We start from the raw sequence: 14,097 nt of genomic DNA, 5'->3' as shown, positions 1-14,097 counted from the left end.
GGCATGTGCTACTGTGCCCAGCTGTGATTTACTTTTCTGATCTTACCTACCTACCTCTGATACTGCATCTTTCCCCTGTCATAATCTGGTTCAGCCACAAATTTAGTCTACTAACCATTCCTAAACTTTGTTCTCACCTTTGTTCGTATATAAATACTATATAGTTAAGTACTAACTACAATAACTAAGAGCAGTGGCTTTAAGCTGCACCTGGATTTATGGGCCCTGGAAAGTTACCTTTTTTATCTTGACTGCCCTCCTGTCGTTTTGTGATGATTTAGTAAGGTTTTGTTTTTGTTCTCAGGAGACAGAGTCTTGCTCTGTCGCCCAGGCTGAGTGCAGTGGCACGATCATAGCTCACTGCAACCTCAAACTCCTGGCCTCAGGCACTCCTGCTTCATCTCCCCAAAATGCTGGGATTACAGGCGTGCGCCACCGCGCCCAGCCTATGTAATAAATTGCTAAAAGTGCTTCAAAACAATGTTTTGCCGCATCATAAATGATCACCATGATCAGGACAGAGACCAGCAATTAAAGCTTCCAGGCATCTTTTTCCAGTACCAAAAAGGTACATGCCGTTCTAAGTAGTTTCCTTATAGAAGAAGCTAAGGTAGCCATGACTTGCTGATGGGGAGTCCGACCCAGGGTCCCTTCACATTGCCCCCAGTAATGTCCCCTTTCATTTAGGAAACTAAATTCACATCTCAGAAAGCTAAACAGTAGCGTCAACCTTAATGACGTATTTGTTTAGGTCTTAATATTAGTGACCAGCTAGGTGAGGAGATTTGTCACTGGCGCCAGGAAGTGACCTTGTCACAAAGCCAGCCGACACCTACTCGCTCAGGTTAGGCGATGAGCGAAGGCGCCTGCGCGGTAGAGTCCCGAGCGGGGGCAGCGGACGCCCGCGCGGAGAGGGCGTGGTCGTCCTCCTGCCGCGCCCGCGCAGTGGAGACAGAGCGAGCAGAGGCAGCGCCTGCGCGGTCGTGGCCGAGGAGGCTGTGGCGGTAGCGGCGATGGAACAAGCGGAGCCGCTGAGCGAGTTAGTATCAGCCGAGGGCCGGAACCGGAAGGCGGTGCTGTGCCAACGTTGCGGCTCCCGGGTGCTGCAGCCAGGGACTGCTCTCTTCTCCCGCCGACAGGTAGGGGGGCAGGCGAGGGGCCCTTTACACCCGCGCGCTCTCCCGGAGGGGCTGCCTTGGCAGGAGCCCGGGTCCGGGCTCGTCCATCTCCGGAGACCGCGCCCCTCCCTGCGTGGCCGTCAGGCCCCGCCCCCGGGGCGCGCTCGGCGAAGCTCCGCCCCCGAGGCCGGCCGCGGCGAGCGGGCGGGGGCCGGACCCCGGGAGCCCTTCGGCGCGTCCCCGCCGGCGCGGCCCCCCGCCCCAGGCCGGGCCGCGGGAAGCTCCTCGGCGCGTCCCCTGGCCGTCGCCCGGGCCGCCGCGCTGGGGGCCGCAGCTCCGCGCGCGCGTGTGGCGGGGAGGCGCCCCCGGCCCGCTGCTCCCCGCGGCTGTGCGGGCCGGCGAGAGCGGCAGGTGTGCGTTTCAGCCGCCGCCCAGGTGATGCCCGGGGGCGCGTGAGTGTCATTTGATTACTGTCCCACACCAAGCCCCCAGCCACCACCCTTAGTTCGCCGTCTCATTTTTGGCAGGCGCCTGTCTGTCTGCTCCACAAAGGAGCCCAGAAACAACTTTGGTGTAGAGGACGTGACGAAATAATAGCGCCCGTAACCTACACGCTTTACCAAGGCACTGGAAGCGAGTTTTCCAGACGAGTCACATTGCAAGTGGGATAGATATCGGAAGTCCTGGAAATAAATTTCGAAGGAAAACTTAATTTTTTTTTCTTCAAGTTAGGAATTTTAATACTCTTCCTACCACCATCACCTCAAGTGAGAAAAATTTTATTTTGGTAAACTTTTATTGTAAGTGTAACATACCCGACAGGAAAGTGCTAAGTAGAATGTCATTTCAACCATGTGCTTATCCTATCACTCAAAATTATTTCTAAAAATATACAGATCATTTTATTTCGTGTGGTTGAACAGATGGTGAAGTGTAATGTCCCATATAGGAGCAAGAAGCACTTATTTCTCCCAAACAGAGCGCTTTTCCTAAAAGAGGGGGGAAAAAGAAAAAGTATCTTTCTTGTTTTGTGAGGCTTCTTGAGATTCGTGGAGCTCCACCTGTTCTCTTGAAAAGACTTCCAAGGATTGGGAGTGGAGTTCTCAATTTGTTTTACCAAGTTAGTGGCATTATGAAGTAGTGGATAGAACATGGATCTTGGAACTAAACATACATGTAACTGAATCCTGACCTAATCATTCATTAACATTGGAAGAGTGATTTAACCTCCATGAGCTTCAGGTTGCTCATTCTGTAAAATGAAGACGGTGACAGGGAAGAATTTGTGTGACAGTGTGTAGCACTGTGCTTAGTGCAAATTAACCTAATATAGGTATGGTGACCTTGTGTAGGTTATTCCCGTACTCCTTTCCCATGGCAAGGTTTTGTCCACTTTTATGAACTGGCAGAAATTAGGAGACTGTACAGGAGTTTATTTTTAAATTTTCTTTTTGATGTTTTGATACATAGAACACATAGTGATCGGATGAGGATAATTAGGATATCCATCATCTTCAACTATTTTTAAATTCTTAATTCTTGTTTGATATTTTTAAGGTTTTGGTTTTTTTTTTTTTGAGACAAAGTTTCACTCTGTTGCCCAGGCTAGAGTGCTGTGGTGTCAGCCTAGTTCACAGCAACCTCAAACTCCTGGGCTCAAGCAATCCTCCTGCCTCAGCCTCCCGAGTAGCTGGGACTATAGGCATGCGCCACCATGCCCAGCTAAGTTTTTCTATATATTTTTAGTTGTCCAGCTAATTTCTTTCTATTTTTTTAGTAGAGACGGGGGTCTCGCTCTTGCTCAGGCTGGTCTCGAACTCCTGAGCTCAAATGATCCGCCCACCTCGGCCTCCCAGAGTGCTAAGATTACAAGCGTGAGCCACCACACCCGGCCTATCTGTTAATTCTTTTAATGAATATTTGAGTTCCTGCTATATACCAGTTTCTATTCAAAGCACTAGACATATAGTAATGAACGAGAAGGCTAAGCTCTCTGCTTTCCAGGAACTGATATTCTAGTGGAGGGAGACACGTGAGAAGTAAGTAGGCCGATAAGTGAATAAGATAATTTCAGAAAAGAAATGGTAAGTAAACAAGTGGGAGTGGCATGAAGAAACTCCTAGAGGTGATGAATGTGTTTGTTACCAAAAGTTCGGCACTTGTCCCTGAGGCTGCACGAAGAGGGAAGATGAAACAGAAGTTTATCAGTTTGCTGGCAAATGAGGAGGATGGTAGACTCTCATCTTAAAGAGCCATCATCCCCTCCATAAACAGAAATACAAGGTTTTGAAAGGAGGTTTTCAGCTTTCTGCTATTGCTGTTTAACTATAGCATCTCCGGTGAAGATGATCTCCTGACCTCCGTCGGGATAATTCTGTCGAGCCATCTCCTGTGGTTTAAGTTACGAGAGAACAGTTTAAGACACTCTGTTACTGGTCTCAGGCAGGAATGCAGGTTTTAATTCCTCAAAAAGGGTGAGGTGTTTTAAAGAGACAACTCATAAAACATTTTGCCCTTTTTCATACCCTTCTGTTACATGTTCATTATCTTGTTACATGTACCAAAGTGTATCAAACTATACACTTTAAATATGTGCAGTTCATATGTCAATTATACCTCAGTAAAGCTCTTTTTTAAAAATACGGTGGGCAAGTAAGGAAAGCTAATTCAGATTGTTTGGTTAGAGAAGACCTAAGAAGGTTACATTTGAGCTGAATGCCAAGGAGGAGCTGGCCGGGCCGAGATCTCAGGGCAGAGCAGACTTACGCTGTTTGCGGAAGGGAAGAGCCCGGTGTGTTTAAAGCATGAGGAGCCAGAAAGGAGACTAGGACCATGCAGGGCCCTGTAGACCATGGTAAGGACGGTACCCAGCTGATGCTCCTCTTTCTTGTCTCTTAAGAATCCTAGTCTACAACTTAATGAGAGGGCTGCTCTGTTTTGTAGTTGTCGTCGTTCCGGCTAGTGAGTGGTGTAAAGTGTGGGTACGATGCAGGTGAAGACATGACCAGGCCAGTTCAACGTTGATGTTCTCTGTGTTCTCTCCACTGCAGCTCTTCCTTCCCTCCATGAGAAAGAAGCCAGCACTGGCTGATGGCAGCAATCCTGATGGCGATCTCCTCCAGGAACACTGGCTGGTTAATGACATGTTCATCTTTGAGAATGTGGGCTTCACCAAGGACGTGGGCAACATCAAGTTTCTGGTCTGTGCGGACTGTGAAATTGGACCGATTGGCTGGCATTGCCTAGATGACAAGAACAGTTTCTATGTGGCCTTGGAACGGGTTTCCCATGAGTAACTGAGGGGAAGGGGATTCAGCTCCACCCCCAAATATAAAGCTACCCCCCACAAGGACTGGCATTTAACCTGGTATAACTGTTCTGCTGCCTTCGTCTCTGTGCTAATACAAATGATGAATACCGACATGTCCACTTTTCATGCAGAGGGTTATCCTGCTTCCCTAAAGCTTCAAGTCCATGCCTCGTGTTTGGTTCATTTTGCATCCCATTTCCTAATCTCCTTTTCCCCCTGGTTTTGGGCCACTATAGTGCCTCCACAAGCCTAGTCTCAGCCTTAGCCTTGTGCCTAGGCTCTATTTTACCCAGGGCCTCCCTTTTTCCTTGCTCTAGAAGAACAGTATTCAGCCTTTTAGCCATGACAAAGGATGTTCATATGCTGATAGTTAAGACTCTACCTTTTTTTCTCTCATTCAAGAAAGCATACAGATGTGTGAGAGTGACTTTGTTGTATAACCTTGTTATCTACAGTCATCTTTTTTCTAAAAGGAAAGCGCTTACAAACTTGGATATTTAAACCACTAATCAGAAACACATTACTTTGGACACATCTCTAACACCATGTTTGAGAGCCTCTGCTGTAGGTTGATGATGACATTCTATTGTGAAGATGAATGTGGTCCCTCTTCCCTTCAAATCTTGATGTGCTTTCTTTTTGTGTTAGCTTCTCATTGCTACAGCCTATAAGTTGAGAACCAGATTTTCAATCCCATCTGGCAGCCACTCAAGGAAAACTGAGCCCTAGCTGTTTACCCAGGCTCTTTTGGAATCAGAGTGGAGGGTGAAGGATATATGTCGGATCAAAGCCTTTGCCAGATTATATGGGAGTTTACAGGCTTATCTCATCTGGACAGATAACATTCTTCCTTTGTTCTTAGGAAGACTTCTTTGATAGGTACTGTCTTCATTTACTGAACCTACTAGGCATGGTCCTCATGGAGTTTTGGTTTAGTTGGAACCTATAGCAACTGTCGATCCAAATGCCTCTATTTCTGTAGCTGTGGGGTTGCTCTAACAGTTTGATATGACTAAACTTATCTAAGCCTTCAACATGATTTCCAATTATCCTGTCGTTTCTATCTGAAATGACTCGCTGTCTTAGAAGGAATCTGTTTAACCAGATTTCAAGTATCTTCCCGTTAGCCCTGCCGCTAAGATTCAGGAGGCCTAAAATCGAAATAAGGACTAAATAGAGCCCTTACCATATGAAGTCCTTTTCCTTGCATCTATTTTCCTTTACCCAAAAACTTTCTGAGGGCTCCCCAGTGAAGTGCAGGCCTTGGGCATAGTCTTCAGTCAACCTATTTCCGTAGAAAGGTGACTTTCTTCCCCAGTCAACGTGAGCAAGCTCCCATAGAAAAGGAGGGAACTGTGTTTTCCAGACAAACGGTCAGTTGTATGTGATTATGGTATTTGCAGAAAAAAACAACTGAGAATTATCCACTCAGGTTAGAAGGAACAAAACCAAGTAGATGCCTCTAGGGGCACATGGCCCCTCACATCACAAGCCAAAACCTAAGCAAAGCATTTTTTAAAATTAGGCTTTAACTTTTCTTTCTTTTTTTAATCACAGAAATAGTACATGTTCAGATTCAAAAATGGGTATAAATTTTTTTTCATCACTCATACTTTCACCATCCAGAGATTTCCAATGGTAATGTGGTATATATCCTTCTCGGTGTTTTTCTATGTGTATATATAAACATGTATGGTTTTTTAAAACAAATGTGAGATCCTACTGTACTCTTATACAACTTGCTTTTTTATTTAACAAAATAGGGTGAAATCTTATGTCAGTAGATAACCATCTATGTACACCACTGTCATTAGTATTCCATTGTATCACTGTACTATAATTTATTTAAACAATGCACTATTAGGTTGTCTCTGGTTTCTTATGAACAGTGATATACCGTGCAACCTTATAGTTAAATCTGTATCCGCGTTTTTAATTACTTCCTTGGCATACATCATTAGACGTGGAATTACAGGGTATGCACGTTTTCAGAGCTTTGCTGCACTGACACATATTCCTCAAAAAGCTGTGCTAATTTACCCTCCTCCAGCAGTGCAAAAGAGCATTTGTTTCTCTGAACCCTTACTAACACTGGGTATTTATTAAAAAATTTTTTTGCTGTTACTATGAATGAATACCTGAAAAACCAGAACAAAAAAAAATTTGCCACTTTAATAGAAAATACAGTATCTCATTGTTTTAATTTGCATTTTTTTTATTTCTAATGAAATTTTTATATACTTATTGGTCATTTTTTGTATTTTTTTTTTTGAGAATTGCCAAACATTGTTGCCCAAGTAGCCAAAAAATATCAAGTTGCTATTCTGCCTTTCCAGTTTGATGTGAAAAAAATAAAGACATTTAAACAGTGGAAATTAGATTGCTCCATGTCCTTGTGAAGAACATATAATTTGAAAAAGCAGAGGAGAGCTGAAACCCGAACCTTAGGGTTTAGCTTGAGGTCTGTCAGCTAATTGACTAGTCTGCTGTAAAATGCAAATGTCATTTGTTCATTCCCCTCACACATAATAGGCTGTCAGTTAGTACTTGTGAATCAGCTAACTGCTGTTTACAGTAGGTAACCAGTGCTTGCTGCTAGGAGTATAGAAACCTGCGGTTTTTATTAGGGAGGGTAATTGATTTTGCCAAGGCCTAATTTTTTCTACAAAATTGTCTTTTAAAAACAAAAACAAAACAGAAACAAAGATAGATGATGGTGTACTGACATTTTACATGTTACCATGTCCTGTATGATGCTACTCAAGTAACGCTACCATATAACTAATGAGTTCTGTTCCTGGTGACGGTGGATAGATCACTTGGACTGGCCATCTCACGGCGGGCAACTAAAAAGGCTGGACGAAATATTTTAAAGATCTGTGTGAAGGCATCAGAGAACTATAATAACATGTTAGGGGCCACTGTCCTGGGTTTTGGTTTTGTGTTTGGTTTTGTTTTTGAGACAAGGGTCTCACTGTTTTGCCCAGGAAATCCTCCTGCCTCGGTGGAAGGTTTTAACAGCAGAATAGGCACAGCTGAAGAGAGAACTAGAAAACTAGGAGCTAGGCATAACTCTAACAGTAGATATATAAGTCCACAACACAAAACCTTAAATGACATTACTGAGAGAAATTAAAAGAAAACATATTCACAGGGCCAGAAAAATACAGCTTGCAGGAAAAATCCATTCATCTAGCACCTGATCTTTTAAGGCTTAGGAGCCTTCAAGCTAAAAATAGCTTTTACATTTTTAAATGGTTATATAAGTATCTATACACTATCTTCAATTTTGCCTCTTAGCAAAAATAATAAGCCTAAAATACTTACCTAATCCTTTAAGAAAAAAATTTGTCAGCTCCTAACTAATACTGTAAAGTTGTCGACTTTCCCCAAACTGATACATAAATTCAGTAAATCCCAAACACACACAACGGGTGTGTGTGTGTGTGTGTGTGTGTGTGTGTGTGTGTATGTGTGTGAAATTCAACAAACTGATTCTAAAAATTATATGAAAATGCAGAGGACCAGCAATTGCCAAAATAGTCATAGAGAAAAACAAGTGGGAAAATTTTTCTATTGTATAGACAGTGTAGCCTGTCAAAAGGATAGACAAGTAGACTAATGGAACAAAATAACTCAGAAACAGACCCATGCATAGGGACACTTGATTTATGATAAACACAGGGGTAATGATTTGGAGGGGGCATGAGGGCTTCTGCAATGCTGGTAATGTTCTGTGTTTTATTTTAATTTTGATAGTGGCTATGTAACAAATTATTGAGCTGTATATTTTTTGTGTACTTTTCTGATTATATGTTATATTTTCACAATAAGTTTTTTAAAAGAATGTAATAGTTCTATACAAAGCCCATTTTCCTAAACATCTGTTCTTCCCTTCAAAATCAGATAGCATTTCATTTCCATTATCTCCTAAACCTATATACACTTAAAAATTAAACCCATGACTCTACTTCCTCACTTCTAAGGATGCTAAATTCCATAAGCATGGGGACCAAGAATAAATATCCTGTTTACCCTTGGTGCTTAGCCCAATGTCTACCACATTTTAATAGTTCAATAAATAATTGTGAAGGGAATTTAAAATAAACTCTGCTGAATGCTGTATTATTTTAATGGGACTAATTTAAAGTAGTTCATGCAGATTTCTGAAAATGGAATTAGAAGTTAAAGTGAATTATATTTCTGGCACAGGAATAGTGGGTTAAAAATTAGAGTAGGTACTGCACTTTTTTCCAGTGCTTTTTGACAAAGACAATGAAAACAGTTGTACAGGTCGGTGGGAGAGTATCTCCATGTGGCTGTGACCATGGCTTAGTCTTCAGAGGGTAAGGGAATAAAGATATTAACTTTACTAGTGTTAACCTTTCAATTGTGACCAAAGTTTTCTTGTGTTTGGAAAATTAAATTCCTGGAATGTGTGTCTAAGTATCATAATTTAGAGTTAAGTGGCAGAAATGCCCAGCAAATTCACTTGAAGTCAGTTGAACCTTAGAATGCATTTTGCCTCAAATAGAAACAATGTTATATATGTTGAGTAGTTTGTGACTTATGACACAAACCTTTATGTGTACACAAAGTGTAATGCTATAACAAATAATTCTAATGTTGAATACCAGGAACAAGTCCTCTGCTACAATAAGAACTGGGTCCCTCCAAAACCCAAACCTGGTGACCCTGGGCAGTCTGTTTCAGGCTGGGGGCCAAGATGAACTGTGTGACCTGGGTAATGGAGGGGGAACTATTGAGGAGGTAGAATGTGGACTGGAAACACGGCCCCAAGGAGGTAAGAGGAGAGTGAGCAACTTCCATGGGTTTATCCATTATCCCTTCTGCCCTTTGTCCTGAATGGACTCTGATATGAGATGTAAAATAGGGATTGTCTGGAAACTTGGGGTTCTATCCTAAGGATCAGTTGCCCCCATCAACAGAGAGAGAAGTTTCAACCTAAGACAACTGGAAGAGAAGGTGAGCTCATGTAGGCACTCAGCTTGGACAACTATATGTCAAGGTGAATATTTGTAAGTAATTCAGTCATTTGAAAGCCAGCTACTGCCTATATAGTCTTGGCACTGGCTCAAGAGTGAATACTGAAGCATGGCCCTGGTATCTTAGTGTTTACCTTGATTCTTCACCACCTGGTGAACAGGGTATTATTTCCACAGAGCCTCTCCATCTTTTGTCCTTCCCTTGTCCAGACTGACTGTGGTTCTTACTTCAGTTCATAGCATCATTTCATGGCAATGTGGTGGAGGAGGATGGGGAGAGTATATATAGTGAAAGAATGCAGGTTTATTGGGCTCCTTCAGATTGCTTGAAAACTAGAGATGACCATGGGACTCTCTGAACTGGGGAATATTTTTTTAATATGAAATGCTCACAAATTTCCAGTCATCTTTGCACAGGGACCATGCTGATCTTCTCTCTACTGTTCCAATTTTAGCATGTGTGCTGCTGAAGCAAGCACAGAAATTTGGAATATTTTAAATTCCTGAAGAGATGTGTGAAAATGGTGTGTCTGCAATGGCAGAGGAGTTAAGTGGGGTGATACAGAGGAAGAAGGGGAGGAAAAGTTAGAAATACAAACCTAAGCTTGGAGGCAGTCTAGATAATAGAAATAAATTCAAATGCCTTATAAGAGGATTAGTTTTAATTGTTGTGATGTAAAGAAGTATATTGCTGGGGGGGGGTTGTGTAATTCCCATAAATAACACTGAGGACGTCACTGTTTCAAATGTATCTATAATCCCTGGGGTGGAGTTGACTCTATTCAGTAGAGGAATAGAAGGACATTTTAAACTGGCAGGCTCTACCAGCAGGTGAAATGAATGCTTAATGAGGTAGAACATGGAACAGATGATGGTGTTGAGGTCATGATTTTTTTCTTTTTGTTTTTCTTTCTTTCTTTTTTTTTTTTTTTTTTGAGACAGGGTCTTGTTCTGTTGCCTGGGCTAGAGTGCAATGGTGTCATCGTAGCTCACTACAACCTCAAACTCCTGAGCTCAAGTGATCCTCCTACCTCAGCCTCCTGGGTAGCTGGGACTATAGGAACATACCACCAGGCCTTATTAATTTTTTCTATTTTTTGTAGAGACAGGGTCTCACTGTATTGCTCAGGCTGGTTTAGAATTCCTGGCCTCAAGCAGTCCTCCCGCCTTGGCTTCCCAAAGTGCTGGGATTACAGGTGTGAGCCACCTCGCCCAGCTGAGTTCATGATTTTTGAGTTTGTGAGTAGGTAGCTTCATTTGAATCACTGACATGCCCACCTTCAGTAGGATGCCACATTTGAGTTGTTTTGCTGGGGCAGTGACAGGCAATAAATAACCATGTCTTAGCTGTGCATATATACACAGGTTTTCAAAGCACTCACTTGAATGTTCACCCTCATGCTCTCACCTTATCCCCTGACCAGAGGCATCCACTTCAGAGCTGACAGCCTCATTTAAAAAAAAAAAAAAACAGTTCCAAGGGTTGAGACCAAAAAACACTTTTTAGAGTCTGAAGTTAACCTCTGTACCCTAGACTTAAACCTCCCTGAGTAACCTGAACAAGCATTCATTTTCAAAACATTTCAGGACAGTTTTGAATGACATGGCTAGAGTCCTGTGAACTGGCCAGTGACCATGAGGTTTTCAGAGTTCTATCAGCAGAAGGTCATTACAGCTGCAGATTTTCCTCAGGCAATGCACGTCTCCCAGCCTGACTCTGCAAAAACTGGGTGCAGTCACCTTTCCACTGGAAGTGAGGATGAATAGGATATGGCGACGCTTAGCGTTCCTCTGGAACGCGCTGCACAAATACCAAGAGTATTCACTGTGGGGTGAGGTGTCCAATCATTTGATAAAACCAAACACCAACTAACCCCCCTAAAAGGAAAAAGGCTAATTTGTTATACTTAGGTATTTCTTTCTTTTTTTCTTTACTTTTCCTTTTACCACTGCCCTTAGGTTTTTTTTTTTTTTTTTTTCTTTTGAGACAGAGTCTCACTCTGTTGCTCAGCTAGAGTGCCGTGGCGTCAGCCCAGCTCACAGCAACCTCAAACTCCCGGGCTCAAGCGATCCTCCTGCCTCAGCCTCCAGAGTAGCTGGGACTACAGGCATGCGCCACCATGCCCGGCTAATTTTTACTATACGTATTTTTAGCTGTCCATATAATTTCTTTCTATTTTTAGTAGAAACGGGTCTCACTCTTGCTCAGGCTGGTCTCAAACTCCTGACCTCGAGCGATCCTCCCGCCTCGGCCTCCCAGAGTGCTAGGATTACAGGCGTGAGCCACCCCGCCCGGCCCCCTCAGGTATTTCTTAATAAAAGTAAAACTTCATCCCAGATAGCTAATGAACAGCTTGTGGAGAGGGAAAATATGTGTACACCCTTTAGCGGGGAACAACATGAAACCAGCCCTGGAAACAACAATGCACCAGTAACATCTGTGTACTGCCCAAGATACTGTTTTGATCACATCACTCCTGTGCTCAGCAGCCCTCGGTGGTGGCCCGCAGGCCGGGCGGCTGGGTGCACACTCGTCGGCCGACCCTTCGACGCTTCCGCCTTCACCCCGCAAGTCCCCTTGCATCTGCTGCGGCCAGCCGGTGCCTCCTGCTCTCTCGGGAATCTTGAGTTACCTGAACCAGAGCAGTCGCCTCAGTCCAGGGGGAGGTAGATTTCAACTGCTGGCACCTGTCGTGCCCCTTCCCACACCTGCCTGCCCACCCAGCCGCCCTCCCTAGGAACCCCCAGCACTTGGCTCTCATCACCGCAACTTTCCTTCCCCGGTGGTTGCCGAGCGGGTCTGCACCCGCACCAGGCTCCCAGGTTTATGCACTTTTCGAACTCGGTGGCGGGGATTTCGTCGGCTGCCGGCCAGTAGCGGAGCGCGGGGCGGCCCCGGCCGGGCCCAGGCCCAGTGACAGGCGCGCGGGGGCGGCCTCTGTCCAGCCGCTGCCCAATGAGGCCCCGCCGGGGGGCCTGGCCCGCGGCTCGGGGCGGGTATATATGGCCCCGCCGGCCGGCACGTGGTGTTGCTGGAGACTCGTAGCCCGTCTGCAGTCAACGATCCCCCGCGCACTTCGCCCAGAGGGGCAGCCATGGTGAGGGGGGCCCTGGGGGCGGAGCGGCGCCGGGAGGGTCTGCGGTCCGCGCCGGCTGCGCGGGAAGGAGGGGCGCCCGGGCGGTCCGGGTGTGCGTGGGCTGCGCGGGGGTTCGCGGTGCGCCCTGCGGGAAGCCCGGGGACGCCCGAGGAGTTCAAGCGCTGCTTTTCTACGCTCCTTCCCTGCGGGGGCGAAGCGAGCTGGGAAAGTTCCGAGCGCCCCGGCGGCGATGCGGCACGGACCGGCGGGGCCGGCGCGGCGGGAACGTGGCGGGGTCGCCTGTGCGCTGCGCAAGCCCGGGAGCGCGCTCCGGAGTCTGGAGGCGACCTGGGACCCGCCCCACAGTTGCCCCGCTGCGGTCCTGGACAAAGAGGTGCCCGCCCCCTAGCTGCAGTCCCCGCCCCCCTCGAGGTGACAGTCCCGCGCAGGAGGCAGAATTTGGGATGATTAGGAAACTCCAACAGGTTTCTCCAGTTCAGAGCCTTTGTCTTGGCGCTGGCCCTGGTCAGAGGTCCACGCCCTTTGGCCCCCATACTTGATCAGGGCGTTCCGTAAGCTCTTGGTGCCTGGAAAAGAATATCCTTTACTCCACTTCTCCGCTCTTTTGGTGCCCAGAGACTTGGGGATCCCTCAGTTAAAACTGAGAACTTGGGGTGTGTACACAGAGGTCCCTGTGTCCCCCAGGAATATTTTAATTCCCACCTCTGTTCTGAGTCCCTTAAAGGCTCCGAGGCTGTCTTGGAGGATGGTTCCTAAGACTGCTAAACCGTTGCATATTGTTCTAGAAGATGCCTTCTACGTCCAGGAGGTGGTCAGCCCTTTCACACTGATCCTCCGTGGGTTGGGGGTGAAGGACCAGAAGGTGGGAGGGAGGGTCCATCCGCCACAGAAGTTACCTGAGTGAGAGGCAAGGTGAAGTGGGTCTCTGGTCTCCACTGTGTCCCTTGAGTGGTACTTGGATTAACTTTTCTGTGCTGCCGTTGTCAGGGACAGGTGTTTAGGGTAGGTGCATGTCCCCTCAAAAGCGGGGGTCGCGGGTGAACTTTCAAGAGGCTGGCTCTACCTCCAGGGCTGCTTCCTCAGTTAACCCACAGGCCTGAACTTAGTCCCCTGTCCCTTCACAGTGTGGGGGAGACAGAACCGCTGCTGTGGGAGGCCTCTCCTACGCTCCAGCGCGGGAACCTAGAAGCTCCTAGAGGGCCTGTCTTGGGATGCAGGACTCTGATCTTACCTGAGCCACCCCACCGGGGCACTAGGTGGTGAGATTTGGCTGCCTGGTTTTGGCTTTCTCTAGTTGCTGCCGCAGAAGCTAGGCCTAACCGCCGCCTTCTAGAGCCCTGAGGAATAAAGGAAAATGAGGGTCTGGAGGTGGTTTGGCTTCAAGTATGGGAAGGAAATCCTGGAACGAGAACCCAGGCTTCTGGGTTTCAGACTAGGTAATGCCAGGTTTCAGCCTTCAGGGAGGAAAGATAAGGGGTGCTCCCAGGGAAGGCTTTTCAAGCCCCCACTTCCCTCCCCACACTGCTCATGGCACGGCTCTCTGCTGTTTCCACCACTGCCAGCGA

General features: G+C 46.2%; 1 protein-coding gene and 1 non-coding gene across 2 annotated transcripts; one reads left to right on the top strand and one right to left on the bottom strand.

Moving 5' to 3' along the window:
• Positions 1-879: 879 nt before the first annotated feature.
• On the top strand, positions 880-6,803 carry RABIF (RAB interacting factor). The gene is made up of 2 exons (XM_045536263.1): positions 880-1,139; positions 4,169-6,803. The coding sequence occupies exons 1-2, from the start codon at positions 1,014-1,016 to the stop codon at positions 4,412-4,414; spliced, it is 372 nt and encodes a 123-aa protein (XP_045392219.1). The 5' UTR covers positions 880-1,013; the 3' UTR covers positions 4,415-6,803.
• Positions 6,804-9,808: 3,005 nt separating this feature from the next.
• On the bottom strand, positions 9,809-9,913 carry LOC123627167. The gene has a single exon (XR_006731169.1). It is a non-coding gene; the product is annotated as a U6 spliceosomal RNA (small nuclear RNA).
• Positions 9,914-14,097: the final 4,184 nt, after the last annotated feature.

Source organism: Lemur catta, chromosome 23 (assembly GCF_020740605.2).
Source record: "Lemur catta isolate mLemCat1 chromosome 23, mLemCat1.pri, whole genome shotgun sequence".
NCBI lineage: Eukaryota > Metazoa > Chordata > Mammalia > Primates > Lemuridae > Lemur > Lemur catta.
Note: the sequence above shows the minus strand (reverse complement) of the source record. Positions and strands in the feature narration are given on the sequence as shown.